The sequence below is a fragment of the Mizuhopecten yessoensis genome, unplaced genomic scaffold (genome assembly GCF_002113885.1).
Source record: "Mizuhopecten yessoensis strain PY_sf001 unplaced genomic scaffold, ASM211388v2 scaffold716351, whole genome shotgun sequence".
Classification (NCBI taxonomy): domain Eukaryota; kingdom Metazoa; phylum Mollusca; class Bivalvia; order Pectinida; family Pectinidae; genus Mizuhopecten; species Mizuhopecten yessoensis.
Window position 1 is genome coordinate 524,044 of NW_018480073.1, and position 23,349 is coordinate 547,392.

General features: G+C 35.7%; 1 protein-coding gene across 1 annotated transcript; it reads left to right on the forward strand.

Moving 5' to 3' along the window:
• Positions 1 to 552: 552 nt before the first annotated feature.
• Positions 553 to 22,638, forward strand: LOC110443565 (tetraspanin-1-like). Its single transcript, XM_021487845.1, has 8 exons — positions 553 to 635; positions 5,259 to 5,424; positions 10,533 to 10,748; positions 11,466 to 11,540; positions 12,529 to 12,639; positions 16,808 to 16,993; positions 18,937 to 19,020; positions 20,773 to 22,638. Exons 2-8 carry the CDS (start codon positions 5,356 to 5,358, stop codon positions 20,854 to 20,856), a joined length of 825 nt encoding a protein of 274 aa, XP_021343520.1. The 5' UTR covers positions 553 to 635; positions 5,259 to 5,355; the 3' UTR covers positions 20,857 to 22,638.
• The last annotated feature ends 711 nt before the right edge of the window (positions 22,639 to 23,349 follow it).

The following is a 23,349-nucleotide window of genomic DNA, read 5'->3' on the forward strand; positions in this document are numbered from 1 at the left end:
AATCGGGGCCATCGAGGAGGGAGACACAGGTGAGAATACAATATATCAATGATCCCTTCCAGGCATACTATCTCTCTGGAACTGAAGCAGATATACAAGCAGATTAATTATATCAGGAACATGGGAATGAATTAAATATCGGAATTTATTAAAAGATTGTCTAAATCACGTATTATCTTATATAAAACACATTATACACAGAAAAATATCATTTAAACCGCTCATTTTAAAGATTATTCATATATTATACATTGTCTTCAATCAAAACAAGTTGATAGAAAAAGTTTTGATTAAAATTTATTTTTTTCTTTACTTTTTCTTTATTTAAATAAAGTTATTTATTGTTCTTTAATCTGAAAAGAAAATGAAAAATCATTGAGTATGTTATTTGGTATTTGTCAATACTGGTAAACAAAATGAGATAAATTCCCTCGAAATCCTTACCGGTTAATATTGAATATTTGTAACACCTGTGTCTGTCAGCGAATGTCGGTACATTTGACACAAACATATAATACACATGCGTATACGATACACAGATTCAGAGATTTCGTGAATTTGAGTCATAATTGTTTATATCAAATTTCAAACGACGAGAGTGGATCTTCGTACACGTTGTCTCATCCCAGTTACAGGTGAGAGAGATTTGTGAATATGTTAATGGTGAAAAGATGAAGTTTTCAAAATCATTTTGATTCTATCATTTCAGTTTTGAATGCCTAGTATTATAGTTAACGTAATATGCACTACAGTTTGCAGATTTATAAAAGGACACCATTTTAGTTATTTGTGAACTACTTTTGAATTTGACAGTTTATGTTTGATTATAATGTTCATCCTAAAATCATGATGCCGTTCTATAGTTCATTCTTAACTGGTAAAAACATGAAAATATGTCCTAATGCCAGAGTGTACATTGCTCTTAACGACGAAATTAATTTCCCTTAACTACAATGAACATTTCTCTTCACGCCGGTGTACATTTCCCTTAACGACGGTGTACTTTTCTCGTAACGACGGTGTAACTTCCCCCAACGACTCTGAACATTTCCCTTGACGACTACGTACATTTCCCCCGACGACGTCGGTGTGCACTTCCCTTGACGACGGTGTACATTTCCCTTAACGACGGTGTACATTTCCCTTAACAACTACGAGCATTTCCCCCAACGACGGTGTGCAGTTCCCTTGACGACGGTGTACATTTCCCTTAAAGACGGCGTAAATGTCCCCAATCGACAGAATACATTTCCCTTAACGACGGTGTACATAACCCTTAACGACTACGAGCATTTCCCTTCACGACGGTATACATTTCCCTTAACGACGGTGTGCATTTCCCTTAACGACGGTGTACATTTCCCTTAACGACTACGTACATTTCCCTTAACGACGTTGTACATCTCCCTTAACGACGGTGTACATTTCCCTTAACGACGGTGTACATCTCCCTTAACGACTACGTACATTTCCCTTAACGATGGTGTACATTTCCCTTAACGACTACGTACATCTCCCTTAACGACAACAAACATTTCCTTTCACGGCGGTGTACATTTTCCTCAACAACGATGTACATTACCCTTAACGACAAAATCCATTGCCCTTCACGACAGTGTTCATTACATTTAACGACTATGTACTTTACACTTAATTACGTAGTAGATTTCACTCAACGACGGAATACATTTCCTTAACAATGGAGTACATTAAAAATTTCTTTTGGCGACGATGTACATTGCCCTTAAGGATCCTTATCCTTTGATATAACTATTGTTGATTATATTTTCTTTATATTTTCTTTATTATTTTTATACAAGTCCCGGACGCCCAACTTCAAAGACTGTCAATTGTTTCCGATACATGACCGCAAGATTCATTTGATATACATCAAAGGATAAAACTAGTCTTCTTGTCCTATCAACAAGGTGGTGCACACCGAGCCTCCAATTTTACGTTAAGACCGATAGGGACTGCTCACTACGAAGCTGCATGATAAGCGGTATGGTTTCGTTTAAACTGAAACAAATTTTAGGGACAGATAAAATCGTATGAAACACTTGATGATTTGCTGATGTAGTTGTACCAGTCGTAAAGCAACATTTTTTTTTTATAAAAATTTTAAATCTTTTAACACGATCAAAAATTAAAGAATAAACATTGCAAACAGCATTCGGCTTTCTGTTATTCAAGATAGTCATTTTTTTTTTTTTATTAAACAAAGGTCGAGCCTCCGAAACTCGTAGTTCCTTTCCCCTCCCAAAGCTGAACAAAAAAATCTCTACTAGGCCCTAGTAGCAATCTCCTGTGTATCAACAAGTAAAACCGACTTTTTATATGAATGATATTAATTTTCCTACTTCACAAAGTAGTTTTGTATTTACCGAAACCTTCCATGGTAATAGACATTACATAACAACACGATTATATCAGACTACATTGTTAAGTTTCCAAGCCGATTTATTTATTTCCCTTTTTATGATGGATACGTATACGAACGGTCCATATTAATCATAAAAAGTATTAGGTATTAATAAAGGATTAAAAATAACCTAGAAAAATTGAGTGTATGCTACTCAACTTGGTACCGTTTCACGACGCGTACGTAAATTTACGGGTACCCGTAAACCGTACGTAAGTTTTTTGGTCCGTTTCACGACGCACACGTAAGTTACGAGTGCACGTGAATAAGTAACGGGTACCCGTACATTTACGTACGCGTTTTGAAACGGCACCCAGAAGTCTGCAGCACGTCTGGTATCCCCTAAGCGAAAGGAAGAGCACGTTGTACCAGAGCTATATTTATTGCATTGGTTTCTTGTACGATACAGGACACAGTACAAACTTTTGGTGTACAAATAAAAGACAATAACTAGAACAGATCCTTATTATTTGAAGGAGCTTGGCATCGTTTACCCGTCGTCACCATAATCTGTCTCCGACACACATGCATACATGCACGCTTACACGGCACACATGAGGGGCACGTCCTTAAATGACCTAAGCTGTCAATAGGACGTTAAACAAAATAAAACCAAACCAAACCGCCGTGACCACCACTGCGGTCGGAGACAGAATCGTAAATATGTGTTCTTAATTCTGGTACTATGACCGCTGGAAACGGGTATTTGTGGAAAAGTAGCTGCCCTTTTGTGGCACAGTTTAGCTTGCTTAAGTAATTTTGCAAAATAAGTAGGGCGCTGTATAATGGTTGTATGTTATTTGAAGACTATTTTGTGGTATACACTTTGTATTGCCCCTCATAATAGATATATGAATTTAGCCTTGAGGACATTTATTTGTCTATTTGGCCAATTTATTAAAAACCACCTGAAAATCGATACATTGGTATACGTCAGTAGAACTAACTCATCTTGATGTATGGGTTTATTTTCATGAGCTAGCATACACTTATGTTGTTGTTGTTTTTTGTTAAGAAACGAATATCTTTGACTTATATTATCATTTAATGAAAACATTAAATATGACAATACCGCATACGTAAGTATAACCAAAACAGCCTAATTGAAAGTTTTAATCTGGCAGTCAAATGTCGGGTATAGCAGACACTTTTACCCACCTCGAACCGTGTCAGGTGAACAACCTTAGACCAAATCGATAGAATCATGTAAACGCTGAGGGAATATTGCTGTAGCCGTATCATTTCCACCAGCTCACGCCAGTGATTAATTATGTAAACCTGATCCATAGCCCAGATGTTCGGAGGAATAGAATGATAAGCTAGCTAGTATATGAGAAATTATCGAAAATGTTAACCACTTTCGGACCTAATCGCAACATGTTGAAAATACTTATTACCCAACGCTGTTATACACGCTTAAATGTATTCAAGTAAGATTATCACCGTGATTATCGTGATTATCATGTAAAACAACACTTACATATAAGTGGCAACAACATGATTATATGTACACAGTAGGTGATTAATTGATTAAAATTTAATCCTTCAAAGGTACATACACATTTTATTTCTTTCGAGTGAAGTCACTGGCGGATAACGACGCCCGGGATTAGTGTTTTTTTAACGGTTTACCTGTATTTCGAGGTTTAACCCTTGAATGTTGACACTCAAAATACTTTGCGCCACACATGGGATTCTAATCCATAGCTAAATGTAAGCCCCGCGAATAAATGACGCCGCGAATTTAAAGCGCTATACAGTATATTGTGTTCTTTCACTTGTCATGTTGTCATGAGATTGTGTTACTAAGTGGTTTTTTGTTAAGATATAATTCCATTTTCTTCAAGTCTTGTGTTGTTTTTCTTTGTTATTATTCTGTCATATTTTGAACAGTTTTGGGATTGAACTGTTGTTTTGGTCATATTTCGATATTTTCTTACTGATCTTTAAAACAATTATTGTAAAATTATTAGAAATACCGCTCAAATGTTTTGCCAAATAATGTTAACAAAGGATCAGACAAAAGTTATTACCACTTTTCAAAGCCTTCATCGTGATAACGATAAGAATAGGCATAACTCATAGTTTGATTTGGTTTGTTTGTGTTTTACGACCTATAAACAGCTACGGTCATTTAAGGACGTGCCAGGTTTTGGTGGTGGTGGAAAGCCGAAGTTCCCGTGCCATCTCACTTACCGCCAACACATTTCAATGTCTTTTTGTTCTCTGAGAATTTCGTTATATGTTTATCTAATTTTATCGCCAAAAGCCTTTTATCACGCCAAAATATTCCTCTGGACAAATGTTGGCGGTATAACGAGGTTTTACTGTTGAAGTTGAATTTACATTTACCGGATCGCTCATTATATCACGGTCATATTTAACAGTGGCCATCATGATCCCTTTGGGAAACATAGATGTTTGGGTTATGTTCATTACCCCTGTTCTCTCATAAGTTTTGTTAACTTTTTGTTATTATTTTTTTCCAAGCGTTTGGTCCGTAATACTCAGCATCTCTCTCTCTCTCTCTCTCTTTCTCTCTCTCTCTCTCTCTCTCTCTTTTTCAATTAAAGCCAATATAAATATATATGTAATAATGCCATCTTGAAACTTTGTATTTAGATATTGTCTTAATATAAGTTGTTAAACTTGAGCCAAACTCCCATTGTATAAAAATTACAATAAAATATGTTAAAAACAAAGCTCAGCATATTGAAAGAAAAAAACAGTAGTTGAGCTAGATAAGAAATTATACGGGGGCAGGCTCCTATGGAGAATTAACATTACTGGAAACAGGCCCTTTGTCAGATTACTTACAGATTATTTATCGTTTCAGATTAGAAGAAACAAGGACTAAGCTCTTCCATCACAATTGGAAATTAGAAAAAAAGTAGTCCATTGCTTAAAAGTAATAATTCATTGGAAAACTTATTATGACCGGGATGACGTCTACCAAAAACTGTATGAAAGCGACAATTATGATCGCAAGCGTTCCCGTTATTGTAAGTATTGGTTTTCTAGACTTTTTTCCAGCTTTATTTCTTAAGTCCTCCAAACACTGTTTTTTTCAGTCCGTTTCGAAATAATTTTTTCTTCTTTCACCGCTATTTTGTCGCTATATCCTTTTTTCGTAAACTACCATCCTCGATACTCCAGGGTTTACGCTTACTTTCGCTCTCTGCGCCCCTGGAATATGTCGATATCAAAATCGAAGGCACAGCTTGTTTTAGATGAGAAGACTAGTTTGGTCCTTTGATGTACACCAAAAGAATACATCGGTTGCGTAATGGTAAACTTGACTTGCTTTGGAGTCGAGTGTCGCTCCTCAGTAATTTTCAAAGGACCGGTTTCAGTCTTAACAATAAGTCATTTTTTTTTACCTGAGACCAATCCAAAAGCTAGCAGCGTGCCTTCATTTTTGCTATGACATTTTCCAGGGGCGACAGAGAGCGAAAGCGAGCGTCACTTTTGGAGTATCGAGGATAGCAAACTACTAGATAGTTTTATAATGACTCTTCGGGTAAATATTAGTTAGCATAAGTAGGTATACCCATAGCCTTTTGTTTAACGCGCTGTCGACCTTAGAGGGCCACCTCGGCCTCTGATTGGTCGATAGTTTGACAAAATGGCTGCCTTTTCTTTTATTTTGATTGATTCGATCAAATTTGATACGTGTATGTCGATGTCTGATGTCACAGCAAACTATACCAAGTCCCCCCTGACACATCAATTTTGGAAACTCTTTAGAGGATGCCGTAACAATTAAAAACTTTGTTATATATTTGTATGCAAAGTATTACCCTAAGCTCAATTTCCAATCAGATTATACAAATGAAGTGACACCCGCAGTATACTATATTCTGAAATTGAATTAAACCGTTTTATTCGTGTAAGGCACTACGTACCATGCAGCGTTTGGCTGTTAATCAGTCGGCTTTCTAAGCCTTTATGAAAGAGGGCATGATGGCTGGTGACAATGAATTGAAGAAGGACGCTTTGTACTCTATGAAATTAGCAGGGGTTCTGGTCAAGCCTCTAGGATTTTCTCATGTGATTATCGATATATATGAACGTAGTCGTGCAAGTATCCTGTTCCCTTTGTTTCATTTGACTTAAGGATCCCAGTACCACTGCCAACATCTGCAAACTACGTGTTGGGAACTGTTTTTCAGGCATGACTTTTCCGTCTTTGCGTATTGCAGAGTTATCTTCTCTTGGGAGCAGGGATTGATTGTTTCGTCATTGGGTTGTGCGAGAAAATTACGTCGTTTTCTCAAAAACTGATGACGTTACTCTCACAAACAAGTGACGTAACAATCAATACCTGCTCCCAAGAAAAGATAACTCTGCAATACGCAAAGACGGAATAGCTTTAACAAATGGTTTCTGAAATGAAAACCATACCTTGCCGCATTTTAATGAAAAATAATAGAGAGGAAACAAAATATAATCAAAAACAGTGTTCTGGATGTAAAACATCAGCGGGGCTAGACTGGGATTGGTACCCTTAACTTCAGATTGATATCCATCGCTCTAACTGATTGAGACTATGTGGTCAACGGAATCGAATTTACCCAACTGTGCTACAGTAATACCAGAAACGCAATTAAGGGCGAGGTAGCTGTGTAAAGGAAAAACACCATTGCAGTGTGACAGGGATCCTCCATGCTGACAGTATGATAGTAGTTTTGACTTTCTGACGGTGTTATGCTCTATATAATATGTCCCATATTACTGACCAAAGGATATTTGGGACTGTCTACGTTGAAGAGAGAAAAGGTTGATAGACCAAAGCTTTGAGAAGTGATTCAAGTTAAGATCAGGAATGTCAGTATACTTCCCTATGGAGTAGTAAAACGTTTTAGCAGCGGACAGTTTATAGGTATTGGTAGTCTCGTTCAACCAGACGCTTGGTCACCTTGTAATCATCTGTACGGCGTAGCTTGTGCAGACAACAAGAGTCTGGTTAAACGAAACTTATATATTGGTGGCAACGCAAATGATTCCTTAAGGATTCTTGTCCATTGTTATGCGTTTTTATTTTATATAAACGGCAACCTCTTAATTTTGATTTGGATATAACTAGTATAGCTGTGTCCGTACAATTCCGGTACTCACATGTTGCGGTCAGTCAGAGCCATAGTATCACAATCTTAAGTCCACAGTTGTTGGTTGGATTACGTTTTATTTCATCTTTAATACTTTCATTATAGACACGCAAAGTATGGTTTCTTTTCAGAAATTGTTTTATCATATTAGAGTAATGCCGGGAAAATATTTTCTTATTCGTAATGAAAGATTTTGTCAATAGAGTAGGGATCCTAAATTTTGTTTGAAATTCATATTTAAAACGGCTACGTTAAAAGTGGAACAGCAATAGGTTTTACTGAAGTTGGTTAAACAGTGAACAGTCTTAGAACCTGATTTAGTTGCACAACCGGAAGATTCAGCAATAAAGCGGTTTTTTGTCGACTATTCTGCAATTTAGGGAAAAGATATACGGAAGGGAAATCTGCATCAAAGGCCATACTTGATAAAATAAAAACTAAAGTACAGCTTTATTTCTGATCGATGTCTTGTCTAGAGAAAAGCGGGATTTACGAATGATTATAAACGTATTGTAGGCCGAGCTCGTTTCTAAGACGTGTAATACAATGGTGTTAATAGAGAAATGATTTGTGGCTTTGTCAGTTGGTGGGATTAAATGCTTTTCATGTAAGTTTGATAAATGTTCTTTAACATCAGAGTAAGAACGTTTGTTATTACACGAAATACGTCTTGGCATTTATTATTCTACGAAGCAATCTTATGTATATGTGAACAGCTTTCATAAATTGAATTTGAGGTATGCAATGCTAGATAGTGTACATGCATGTACAACTTAACATATGCAATATCAAAATTTTGAGTCTGCGTTAATTCAATGTTATGTATTCGTCGATTGAATTATGTGAACTCCTTAACAAAAAATCTGAATACTGTTAAAACAATAGAAATCGGAACATGAACATGTAAACGAGAGATGCAGAATTGATGTGCGGAGAACATGAATTTGCTATATATATTACACATTGATACTATACGTAAAAAAACGTAATCTGAAGTGAACTATTATTCTACCAACGCAGTTGGTGTGTGAACACTTGGGTTCAAAACGTTAAATCCGATATACCGCCAAACTCGTTATACCGCCAAAATCACAGAGGACAGAAGGTGGCGGTGTAACGAGGTTTTACTGTGCATTAAAGGAGGAATCCCATAACTCCTCAAACCTGGCCTTCCTTCCTTACATGTACACTAACGAATACAATTATAAAAGAGAAAATAAGGGTATTCATGAACATATTTTATCATGCAGAATTCTACCATTCCATTGATCCAATTAAGTGTTTATAACATGTAATACAATATGAGAACTCATTAATATCACTTTTGTTTGTATAATTCACTTCACAATTAAATCATTTCTGAAATCATATTTCTTTTGTTCAAGGAAAATCGATCGTAAAATTATAAGTTTTGATTATGGAACAATAGATAAGAACTGTACACTAAACACAATGTCATATGTTTTACGCGAGTTACAGGAAAGTTGGTTTACGAAAATAATATAGTTTTGAGTATGATAACAGTTTCTTGAATACAGGCCCATGGCACGCATTCAAGAAACCGTTCTCATGCTCAAGCATAGATATTGTGATCAAGCCTAATTTCTTCTTCTTGTTATAACTAAATAAATAAGTCTTATTTTGTTAATGATTTGGCAACTTCTTGAAGAGACGTAAAGCCAAATACTGTTTTCAATGTTTGCATTTGACTTTTCGATGGTTTGACATGATCTAAGCGAGTTCCAAAAAAGTTGGTTTGAGCTTAGAATCAATGCTTGAGCATGAGAACAGTTTCATGAATACGGGACCAGGTCTTAGAGTATCCATGTACTTTTTTCCTTTGGTCATATTTTGCCCTAGTTTGATCGATTTTGAGTTCGGATTACGGTTTTGTGGACACTTCGGTATTCTCTTGCATTTAATAACTGTTCTATGTTTTTTGTTTTGTTTTTATCTTTACATCGTTTTGTTATGCCCAAGACATGCTCTCTGGTATTGCTAATTGTAGGATGTATGTTTCTCAGTGAACCACTGGTCAACTTTAAAATAATTTCCGTTAGTTTGTTACACTCATTTTCCTATAATAAACAATTATGTGAGTGACAGGCATACATTATTATTTATTTTTTTATTCACTTCAATAAATAAACAGTCAAAATTACGAAACTTTTTAAGACTATATTATCATGGAAGTCCTTCCAAATGAGGAAATGCCACATAAATGTAGCGTACTGTATAATTGGAAATTTCGCTGCAATTCAAATTTCGCCTTTTCGCCCTCTGTAATGAGAGTAAAGGACTTGGGGCGTTATGTGTCATTTTTGGCCTTATATAAAGTGAAAATTTCAACTTGAATTTATTTACCATTTTCTATCATAAACATCATATTGGTTAATTTGGGCTATCTTTCTTGGTGCAGATTTTTTTCCAATGCGCATGCGTAGATGCCCTACAATAGCAACAAAATTGCGTTGCTATGCAAAAAGAGCCAAATTATAGTGTTTTTTGACAGTTGGTATGCACAAATGAAAGCCTCCGCATACGAAAATTCCTTCCTACGAATGAACAGTGGTATGACAGTGTTTAAGCATGTCAACTATTTATTGTTTGGTGCGTGCTCAGGCCTCAAAAATTGAAAAATGTTTAGTTGAATTTTCGTCAAAATGGCAATTTTTCAACCAAATAGAGCACAACAGACGATTTTCACACGCATTTTATTAGGAAAATGCGCGGGTTTAAATCTCTTTGTAATGTCATATCTCATAAACCAGTCGTCGAATGAATTTTCATTTCAGATTACGAATATAACAACTAATTCTAAACCCCCGATGAGACCAAAAATGTCCCTTAACGCCCCCAGTCTTAAATCATGACACCGAACAAGTAAAAACACATGGCGAAAATAAATTGATTTTATGGGCGAAGGGCGAAAGTTTGACTCGGCGAAAATTTCCCAGTATACATTATATCACATACCTACTTTTTTACTTGACTTTTGTTAGGTCATTGGCGCCATTTCTTTAGGTCTGGGTCTCTGGATCGCATTTGACAACCCCAGTTTCATTGGTCTTACACACCTAGAGGAGTTCTCCGTCGTCGAGCAATCGTTCGTAAAGAATGGAGCATATATCGTCATTGCCGGTGGCGCATGCGTACTTGCGTTTGGAATATACGGTGTCATAGCTGCTGCAACAGAGAGCCCGGTTTTACTTGGAGTGGTGAGTTCCGGAATATCATATTTTGAAATGAAGAAATATAAATAAATATGAAAACTTGATATGTATGATCATATTTTAACCACACGTTCACTTGTCTATAAAAGTTCTTAAAACTGATATCAACAAAAACGCATTTCCACATTTTGAAAAGTTTACGTCTTTCAATTTATAATAACAAAAAATAGGATCTTGGACTATTGAACTTAGAGACCACATGTCTTTTAATGTATAATTGCAGTCTAATCTGCCCTAAAGTCGATGTATGTTATAGCTGTGACCTGTCTATCATGACCACTCATATCTCAATAAACACAAATATTCTTTAAATGCCAAACGGTTCTGTCCCCAGGCCGGTACAACCAAAACCATAAGACATGGTGATTATTTTTATTTTCCCTTGTACACGTTCAGTATTTACGTAAATCGCAAAAACAGTTATTTAACCGCTGTCAGTATAATAAAACCGGATGAAATACTGTGCTGGGTTTCTTCGGTATTTTATTTCAATGAAGTAGCACTATGAAGTCGGCATCAGATCCGCGCTATCACAAGGAGGCAATTACACTGATATACCCCTTCCAGTATACATATAGAATACATGACACACATGGAGGCACTTAAAAAAGAAAAAGAAAAAAACACATTGACAAAAAATCAAACAGATGAACAAACTAAACATTTAGTAATGAAATATCAATTTATGTTTTTGCTTTTTAGTACGTGACGCTTCTGTCCCTTGTGATGGCAATAGAGGTAGCAGCTACAGTTCTAGGCGTGGTCTTCAAACACATGGTAACTATGGAGAAATGGTCTGTAAATTTGTGTGTTTATGTGTGTGTGTGTACGTGTGTGTGTGTGTCATGTGTGTATAATTGTCTGTTTATATATATTACTATATATTGGGAAAATTTTATATTCTATTTTTGCCCTTTTCGCCCGCCGCGATAAGGGAGAATTTATCATTACAGCGAGTATATGTAAACAACATAATATGTATAGAAATCGAATGTGAAGGGCGAAATTAAACACTGGGCAAATACGAATTATGTTGGCGAAGGACGGAATTTTAACTGGACGAACATTTTCTGGTATACAGTATTCATGAGTACTTGCATATATATGTTCAAAAAAAGGCATATGTACCCATGTGTAAGCGCCCACGCACATCTACAGACAGACATACGGAACGTCATTATGTTCTGATGTTAATCGTAATCGCATATTAAATGGTTTGTGTACTATTTTTCATTTGTTTCCGTACCAAATACTCAAATCCCATTAGTTGGTTTTTGCTTCCAACCTTCACAAAATTCAAAATACATAAAGGAACACCCTTAAAGACTAATATTTTATAGGCGCACCGATGTAAATTTATTCTGTGCGTGGAACGAGATGGCTATAGTAATTTTGTTTTCTTTATTTTATTTGAAAACTGACCTCGACTTCGTCTCAATTAATATATCTTTGTCAGGTGATCATATATTTTCCTTAACAAACGTCCATAATTTAGTCAATATTTGATAAGTATATATAGGATACTGTAAAAGAGGAAATTGTCGCGGTGTAGGAATTTTCGCGTGTTTTGCGTTGAGTAAATTAGCATGAAAATATCCACACGCGATTATTGATAGAACATAAATAGAAAATATGTATTTCAGAACTATACCTAACGCCGATATTTCCACTTCAGAAACAGTTTAAAGGGTCACGACGAACTTTTTCATTCTTTTTTCAGAAAGTGAATGTAACAAGTACACGGATATGATATTTTGGTTTTCAGTGGGAACAGAATATGGAAGAATCGGTTGTGGAGAAGATAGCTGAGAGATACGACGGTATTCTTAACAGCGAAGACTTTTTCACTTACCATTTCAACAACTTTCAGCAGGAGGTAAATATTGAAGAACAAAATAAGATATATATATTTGAAGGTCACATTTACCAAACTGCCGATAACTTGATATTTCCATATTACGATACATACAGTTTATAAGTTTATAATTAATATAATAGCGTTTAGCTGAAGGTACTTATTCCACACATTTTCGTCTCTTCGTTCCTTTGCATTTTCGTACAGAGAGGTGGTGGGACCAATAAGCTTATTAGCGTCCTTTCATAGCAAAGTAACGTTTTTCAATGTTCCTTCACAACAATAACATATTAGCGACGAAGCGACCTTTATCATTCTGTCATCTGTCTTAACACTGGATAAGCTACACCAGGAGTGGTTTCCTGTATTGAAATATGTTCATGAGTATTCTCCTGAAAATAACAACAGAATAAGGTAAACATATATTCATTATGTATATATTATGCTATTCTTAGAAGACTATTTTAGGGACAGTTTCAGGGGAGTGGATATTTGGATTTCTATACTACTGCCATCGACTTAGTATGCACTGAGTCTTTGTTTGTCACCAAGTAAGGTGAGATCAGCCAGGAGTAGTTTATCAATTGCCCTAATGAAATTCAGAGAATGTAACTGTAGGTAAGAAACACTAAATGATAAAATATCTAGTTTTTTGTCGCAAGCAGGGGGGGACATCAATCCTTAATACTGATGAAATGAAAAAATATTTACAGATGTTCCCCTAATTTACTGGGCTCAGAGTCCGTCTCTGTCTCCGTGCTAGGACTGCCTGAAAATGAGAAAGGTCTAATAGGACGTACGACAAAAACAAACCAAACCAAACACACTTTCCTCATTATGTAACTTGAAATGAACCCGTCGTTCTTTAAATTTTGAAATGTAAACGAAATGAGGATTTTATGCATCTCACCTTCTGCAGTAGTTTAGACCAATTGAGTTGTTTAACCTTTTGGATACTAGCATCTCCGATGGGTCCTAAAAGGACCCAAAAGCGATATGATGCAGTGTTATTTATTTTTGGCATACCGTATCTATACACAATTTAAAAGTGCAATCACGTATGCGCGCGCATTACGTTTACAATAAAGACGACCAGTCTACCTCGAAGACTGTAATGTGTTTCTCGTATTCAGGGAATTCTGCATAAATGAGAAATGATCAGTAAAATTAATATGAACGGGTATGATAACTTCCAAAATGGTAAAAGTAACATTTTGAAAGACACTTAAATATTTTAACATTTTAAGATATATGGCGGACGTTCTTGTAAGTCCTTTTCTGTTCGCTATGTCAGATTTATTACTTTCAGTAGCTTAGTAATTAATTGGGTTTTCGTTAGTAGGCACGGTAGTCTAGTGGCAGGACGCCAGACCCGTGACCGAAGGGTTGCGTGTTCGAGGCACGGCACGGCACTGTGTTGTATCTTTGAGCAAGATGCTTTACTCCGCTTGTTCCAGTCTACTCAGCTGTAAATGAGTACGTGGTTGGGCAGTGCTAGAATTGTTGAATGATAGCTGTTAGTGCCGAAATGGCAGCTCCGGCTGTATGCTCCTCAGGGAGTTGAGAAAGGGATTGGCTTGTTGCAAAGGCCATATAACCACGGATAATGATTTGTGAACCGCTTTGAGACGACCTATAAACTAGGTTGTGATAAAGCGAAATTTAGACAATTTATACAATCAATACAATTACCATATACAATAATAAATACAATATTTAAGGAATTCGCAGGAGCTGCCTTATCAGGCGCTAAAACTAGTCCTATGTCACCTGGCTAATATCTCCCTATGTGTGTACACCTGTGTGTGTGTTGGAGATGTACTGCCTTCTGTTTATAGTGGGATCGTGCTTCTAACGGCATCATTAATTGTGCCACCTCACTTGAATGCTACAGCACAGATACCGCAACATCTTCCACAGACCATTTTATACTCCACCGGGGTTGTTGGGGTTGTGTGGGCAGGAGTAAAACACTTTCTCTGAATATTCCATACGTACGACGACTTCGGGATTCGAACCACGGCCGCCTGCGGGGAAGGCCCGGTGTGTTAATCACTCAACCAATCCGCCCATAAGGTATATGATCTGTGCAAGAGCTTCTTTGCAATTTGCTCAGTACATATATTGATTCTATCAAACCTGCACTTACTCCACCGTATGAAATTTAAGTAGCGTAAATCGGCTAATGTAGGTGCTTTGGTGGCGACTTAATGAGAACGTTTTCTAGGGGAAAATACTTATGATTAAACTCGACAACTTGGTTGAAGTGCCTGTGTGGGCGAGTGTCAACATTAGCTGAGCAGACGATAGGTTTGTCACGTTAGTGGTCTGTGGACACGTAGAACAGCAACTACCGTGTATTATACGACTTAAAAATATCTAAAAGTTATTTGTTTTTATACGAAGGTTTGTTTACCATTCATTTGATTAGTTTATATGCTTTTTTTTTGCGTCGGCTAAATTTCGGAAAAGGTTTTTGAGTCCCGGAGTAGCAAAGACAAAAGATTCTACTAAGAAGGGTAATAAAAACCCAATACGGTTTTGCTGTATTTTATCATACGTTTCGGAACTCTTAATGCATAAGTTTTAATTCCCTTGGGCCCTGTGAATTGTCACTTCTCTCAACACTGGTGTATCGCTCTTTACTGTTACCCGTTGTTTTCGGATGAGCAATACAGAATTACCCCATCTAGCAATGTCATCCAAACATAATCTTAATGGACACGTTTGTGATTTCAAGCTACATCGAAATCTTCAAGGTGTCGGCATAAATAACATCAACGAACATTCCCATATGATGCGTTTTCATATGTTTGTTACTTTAGTACAGTGGCAATGCTATGTAGCTTTTTGGATTGATATGCGTTTCTTACAGAAGAAATTGTTATCTGTATGTAACCAATGTTTTGCGTTGTAGAAACTTTTATTGACATGTTATGTATAATAGTAATATACAACATTTGATAAAGCGCCCTATCTAGTTAACGTAAGCCACTCTAAAGCGCTTTACAGTACAAAGATATACAATTAATACAATAAGCATATACTTGCAGTAGCTGCCTTATCAGGCGCTAACTACTAGTCCTATGCCACCTGGCTAAAATCTCCTTATGTGTGTATGCCTGCGTGTGTGCTGAGATATTATGTGTTTATCTATATGTAGATAAACGATATAAAAACATAAATCTGTCAGATCTTCCGCTAGGCCTTTTGTAGATAAAATATGTATAACTAATATATCGGTCTCAAAACATTTGCAAAGGCGAACTTTCCACATCGCGGTTAGATTAGTGAATCACAACCGGGGACATTCAACACGTGATATATATTGCTTCAAAAAAATCATAATCAAAAATACATCATAATACCTGGTCGTTCAACTTCTTTTTGAAAGTTCAAAATATCAATAACTATAAAGTGACAATTTTAACGTGTTATTTATATATCTTTATAGAATAATACAGAAGGTTTCTATATTTTAGCACTGTATGCGTTATTTTAGCGTCTGTCTTATATTTAGTGATGATGGCCCCCGAATTACATGTTTCTGTAACTTGGCATCTATTGCATATATCTTGGGTGCGCCAATGCATTACTATGAATTGTTAAAATTCATGAATTGTTAAAATTCAATAATGCGCCGAAATACAAGGTCGCATAAATACATAGATACGTTAGCAGTATATGGCGGGTTCCTGTTAATTGTCATCTTTTGCATAAATCGTGAATGCGCCAATTCGCCAGTACTCAAATCGGTTACAATTCAGTAATGCGCTGAAATATGACTACACTAAAACAGTTACGATTATGGTATATGTTGGGTTTGACCGAAAATCATCGATAATTTGAATTGTTAAAATTCAATAATGCGCTTATATGGTGGGTTAATATTAATTGTCAAATCAAATCAAAATCATTTTATTCCTCCGATAAGATGATACAAATAGAGAATAAAATGGACATATCTTTACACGATATTTACTATATCGACAACACCTTAAATCAATAATGCGCTGAGATACGAGTATGGTCAAATAATTACGTTGATGGTATATGGTGGGTTATACCGAAACACGAGACATTATTAAATATAACCAATATCTGTTGATTGTACTATGATTGTCTAGTGAGCTATTTTAATATTGATGTCATATGATACCTTTCTAGTTTCCATGGTTTTGTTTTGTAGATGGAGTGTTGTGGGTTTTATGATTATAAGGATTATGTTTCCAATGCGACAATGTGGAACCGGACAATAGATTCGTCTGTTGCCATGGTGATCCCTCCCGCGTGCTGTAAACCTTTGTCGGACAATGACACTTCCACTCTACAGAACTGTGTGTACGCTCCAACATCAGACAATGCGTTCCTTACGGTAACTAACCTGCCTTTCTTTCTGTTTTAACTGTCCATTTTAAGTTTAGACCTGTTCGAATGTCCACCTTTTAGGCCCCTTGCATCAACGTTGAGGAAAAAAACCAGCTGTTTAGTTGTTTAGTTCCCAAGGAGAACTTGATGGCCACATTTATCTATCTACACAATTCACTAATAATTGGTTTGAAATCAACATCAGTTTAGATAAATTAGACCCCTACCATTATCGATGCGTCCTAAAGGAACAAAACAGCTGTATGATGCAGTGTAATTAATTTTTGGCATACTTTGCCTTTTACATATATAGTCTACCACCTTTTACAATAGAGTTTTTTTTAGTTTAAACATATTTTATTTAATAAAAAAGAATTGGACACAGGTTATACAGCTTAGAAAAGGTGAAATTACAGTATATTTTCAATTACAAAAGTGATGATGAATCAACCTCCCCAACCAAAGACAGAGCTGCTAAGGTTGGAATAGGCTGACTTCATTAGTTTCATTCATAATTTAGAAAATAATTATCAAATTTTAAACAAAACGTAGAGTATATTTTTATGTAATTTTGAACATTGATACATATTTCTTCATTACTTTCCTGTGTGTACATGGTGGCAGACTCTGCTGGTAGAATGTTTAGTCCCCAAGGTTTTGCCGTCCCCTTGACGGCTACATTTATCTCTTTTTAGTAGTAAACTAATTTACTAATAATTGGTTTAAAATTAACCAGTTTTCCCTTCTTTTTTTTTTTTTTTTTATGTAAGAAAGGTTTTTATGCACCTCCTCTTTAACAATAGGTTAGATTGATTAGACTCCTACAATTACCAAAGAGACCTCGAATAACGAATTAGGTAACTATATGTCGCAGGTAATTCGTTTTTGGCAAACTGTATCTTTTCCAAAAGGTTATAGGCGCAACACGTGTGTGTCTTTATCTTATAACAGTGATATTTCTCTGTTATAACACCAATAAGGTAAAGGTTTTTCTTATAACAGTGATATTTCTCTGTTATAACACCAATAAGGTAAAGGTTTTACTTAAAACATTTATATTGCTTTGTTTTAAGACTACTAGAGTATTTGTTTATCTCATAACAGCGATCTGTCACTGTTATATTACCAATAAGGTAAATGTTTATCTATAACAGTGATCAGTCTCGGTTATAACACCAATAAGGTAAATGTTTATCCTGTAACAATTGTATAGCTTTGTTATAAGACTACATGAATATATGTTTATCTCATAACAATGATCTTTATCTGTTATAAGACTACTAAAGAAAAGGTTTATCTAATAACAGTGATATTCCTCTATCTATTATTCCGTCTTTGCGTATTACATAGTTATCTTCTCTTGTGAGCTGGTATTGATTGTTACGTCATTGGTTTGTGAGAGGAACGTCATCAATTTTTGAGAAAACGATGTAATTTTCTCACACAAACCAATGACGTAACAATCAATAGCTGCTCACAAGAGAAGATAACTCTGCAATACGCAAAGACGAAATAACAGTTCTAAGTGAAGAGAGGTCCCTTATTCCTCCTTATTGTAACGTCACAAAAGTAACAAGTTGGCTGATTAAATGTAAGAAATATACCAGCAACCTGTCAAAATAAAGTTTAATACCATTTTACATAATATGTTGCATCAACAATGTTCATGGACTCTACTTTCAACAGACCAATGTATTGAAATGATATTGAAAGTGTGTAAATATAATCTAAAACTCCATTTTGATAAAAATGTCAAGGGAAGCGTCTTCGTCAGATAAATAGATACTTCAAGGCCGATGGTCTTTTCCAGGTTGTCATTATAATATCTCGCGGAATTTTTCAAAGATACTTTAAAACTATCGAAATATGTGTCAAATCCTGACTCATTAACCCTTTGAATACAACATTCCCTGACTAATACAACGTATTCAACTATTTTTTTAATTTCAGGGTTGCAAGGGCGCTATTGAGGACCTATTCTATCGTTACGAATGTGTGATCATTGGTGTGGCAGCCGCTATCGTGTTTTGCCAGGTAAGAACCTGATTTAACCTTAGGGGGGTGTGATCCTTGATGTTATAGTTACTGTCGTATTTTGTCAGGCAAGAACCTGATTTAACCTTAGGGGTGTGAGATCCTTGATGTTATAGTTACTGTCGTGTTTTGTCAGGTAAGAACCTGGTTTAACCTTAAGGGTGTGTGATCCTTGATGTTATAGTTACTGTCGTTTTTTGTCAGGTAAGAACCTGATTTAACCTTAGGAGTGTGTGATCCTTGATGTTATAGTTACTGTCGTATTTTGTCAGGCAAGAACCTGATTTAACCTTAGGGGTGTGAGATCCTTGATGTTATAGTTACTGTCGTGTTTTGTCACGTAAGAACCTGATTTAACTTTAGGGGTGTGTGATCCTTGATGTTATAGTTACTGTCGTGTTTTGTCAGGTAAGAGCCTGATTTAACCTTAGGGGTGTGTGATCCTTGGTGTTATAGTTACTGTCGTGTTTTGTCAGGTAAGAACCTGATTTAACCTTAGGGGTGTGTGATCCTTGATGTTATAGTTACTGTCGTGTTTTGTCAGGTAAGAACCTGATTTAACCTTAGGGGTGTGTGATCCTTGATGTTATAGTTACTGTCGTGTTTTGTCAGGTAAGAACCTGATTTAACCTTAGGGGTGTGTGATCCTTGATGTTATAGTTACTGTCGTGTTTTGTCAGGTAAGAACCTGATTTAACCTTAGGGGTGTGTGATCCTTGATGTTATAGTTACTGTCGTGTTTTGTCAGGTAAGAACCTGATTTAACCTTAGGGGTGTGTGATCCTTGATGTTATAGTTACTGTCGTGTTTTGTCAGGTAAGAACCTGATTTAACCTTAGGGGTGTGTGATCCTTGATGTTATAGTTACTGTCGTGTTTTGTCAGGTAAGAACCTGATTTAACCTTAGGGGTGTGTGATCCTTGATGTTATAGTTACTGTCGTGTTTTGTCAGGTAAGAACCTGATTTAACCTTAGGGGTGTGTGATCCTTGATGTTATAGTTACTGTCGTGTTTTGTCAGGTAAGAACCTGATTTAACCTTAGGGGTGTGTGATCCTTGATGTTATAGTTACTGTCGTGTTTTGTCAGGTAAGAACCTGATTGAACCTTAGGGGTGGGTGATCCTTGATGTTATAGTTACTGTCGTGTTTGTCAGGTAAGAACCTGATTTAACCTTAGGGGTGTGTGATCCTCGATGTTATAGTTACTGTTGTGTTTTGTCAGGTAAGAACCTGGTTTAACCTTAGGGGGGCGTGATCCTTGATGTTATAGTGACTGTCGTGTTTTGTCAGGTAAGAACCTAATTTAACCTTAGGGGTGTGTGATCCTTTATGTTATAGTGACTGTCGTGTTTTGTCAGGTAAGAACCTAATTTAACCTTAGGGGTGTGTGATCCTTTATGTTATAGTGACTGTCGTGTTTTGTCAGGTAAGAACCTGATTTAACCTTAGGGGTGTGTGATCCTTTATGTTATAGTGACTGTCGTGTTTTGTCAGGTAAGAACCTGATTAAACCTTAGGGGTGTTTGATCCTCGATGTTATAGTTACTGTTGTGTTTTGTCAGGTAAGAACCCGGTTTAACCTTAGGGGTGTTTGATCCTTGATGTTATAGTTACTGTCGTTTTTGTTAGGTAAGTACAAAACATTTTTTTGTTTGTATAAAATCGGTATGAGTTGATTACATTTTGCATAACAATTAGTTTTGATTTTCATTTTTTTTTTTCATGATGCGTATTCGATATTTATTTTTCAGTTACTGATGATGATTCTGACACTTGTGATGCTGTGTACCAAGGTCGACAACTCTTACACATTCAAAGACGGGAAGCAAACATGATAATTCCTCGAAGAATTTAAAAAGGAACTCTTCACACATTCATACAAAATTCTATATGAACAACAAGTATACAAATGGAAGGACTATAATCAGTTGTCGAAAGCATCTCTTTCTTGAGAAGGGGAAACATTCTGCCGTGTTTCCTTTCTGTTGGTAACTTCCTTTGTGATTTTTGCATCGGTAGAATACTACGATATATAATAATCACTATCATATCTGGGGTGGGATGCATGCAGTATTTGTATACATAATGCGATTTTATGGGATATTTAACAATGAGGAAATGACGTCATTATTATGATGACTGATGATCACCATAAATTACGTATATATATATATATATATATAATTCGAGGTTCTAATATACCGCTTTATCACAGCCAAGTTTGTAGGTCGTCTCCGTTCACAGACTATTATCCTTGGTTATAGGGAGGGGGTTTATGGAGGGGTAGGACGTCATTGTCGTCCAAATGACGTCGATGTATAAAACATAATGTGTTTTTGTAAATATCTTAATAAGTTATTCTGCTTTAAACATTTTAAAATGGCTGAAATATCTTAACTCTAAAAATAAAATGTAAGACTTTTTATAACAATAAAAGGGTAGGTTTCGCATGTTGTAAATACAACGAAGTGTCTTAAGCCATCTGAATTGCAAGGAATACCTGTTTTAAGCATTGAACTGCTTTCAGTTGGCATTCATAGGCAATATGAATGCCAACTGGACAAAGGCAAATTCCATGAAGCGCGCTGAGAGATACCAAAACAGATTCGCTTCAAAATCTTATTATTTATTTCACATTACAGAAACAATGATTGTGTCTGTTTGTTTGAAATAGTTTGTTGTTTTGCCATTTTTCATTTTGTCTCTCTTTTTCAAATGGATTAACACTATCATTTTTTTTCAAGAGTTGCAAAATAGATATTTTCTCGCGGATATATTATATTCACACCTGACCATGTGCACTACCAAGATGTCCGGACTTTATTTAAAATGCAACTCGAACAGTAAAAACATATATGAAAACAGAACGCTAACACTGATGAAGATTTATTTAGAGATTACAGCTTCATGAAAAAATAATGTCAGTTGGTTAACAACTGTATTTTAGTACAGTATACATAAATTCTACAAACATTCCAACAACTAGTTAGGGGGAAAAGGTCATACACTAATTGCATATAACGTAAACTTTATCACATACTAATTAAAAATACACAATCTTACCAACAGACAGAATTCATATAGCGCAATATTTCACCAGACCAACTAAATATGGCCCAACATTTCCACAGACCAATTAAATATAGCCCAACATTTCCACAGACCAATTAAATATAGCGCAACATTTCCACATACGAATTACATATAGCGCAACATTTCCACAGACGAATTACATATAGCGCAACATTTCCACAAACCAATCAAATATATCGTAACTTTTACTTCAGACTAATACAATACAACACAAACTTTACCATTCATTTATTAAATGAAACCCGAAAAACACCGTATCCTGAGTTAACAAAATCTCAACAAGCCTGCAGCTTAATGAAATAGAACATGGAGAACCCCCCAGCCAGGTTATATATAACACGAAAATACCATATTTTAATTAAATATACCAAACAATATTACACCTTATTTATTTTTCCCAAATATTACCACATCTTAAATAAACTGCAAACATTTATGACCTCTTAATTGAATAAACTGCAAACATTATCACAGCTGAATGAAATAAACAACACATATTACAACAATTTAATTAATTACAGCGCGATATACCTCCTCCTATAAACTGCAAACATTAGCACATCTTTAATTAAACGCAACACAACAGCTTAGTTTAAAATAAATCGTGATCATTACCTTAGCCACATCTTGATTAAAATACAAAGCAACAAACAACATGATTTCTTTTAAACTTCATTCTGAAAAAGTGCTAACACATCTGAAATGTAATAAACGCGACAATTTCAAAATATCAAACTTCATCCTCATGAAAATTTAACTCGAATGATTCAAATATTGCATTTTCATTTATCAGGGCTTCTTTAAATAAGCAATACGGATAATACTGGATTTGTTTTTAAGAAACATTCATTGATTGATTGACTAAAATAGAATGAGAACAATACCTGCACTCGAGTATATACAACACAAAACAACTTTAAAAACCGAGGCAAATAATTTACACAAATATTACCATAACACCATGATGATGCATCGCACACAATTGTTATGGGATGTTAAAAATAGAACAAAATCATTTCAATCGTCAAAATTTGTGTATTTCATGAATAAAATACTTTCGAAAAATACAGCGATTGAAATGGAGACACAACAATAACTGATGTCATAAGGAGAATGAGTCCAGGTGTTCCTGAAGTGCAAGCGACGTTTGTGTCATCGACGAAACAAATCATAATAATGATATACAACATACGATATAACGCGTTATTTCTAGCTAACATTAGCCACTTTAAAGA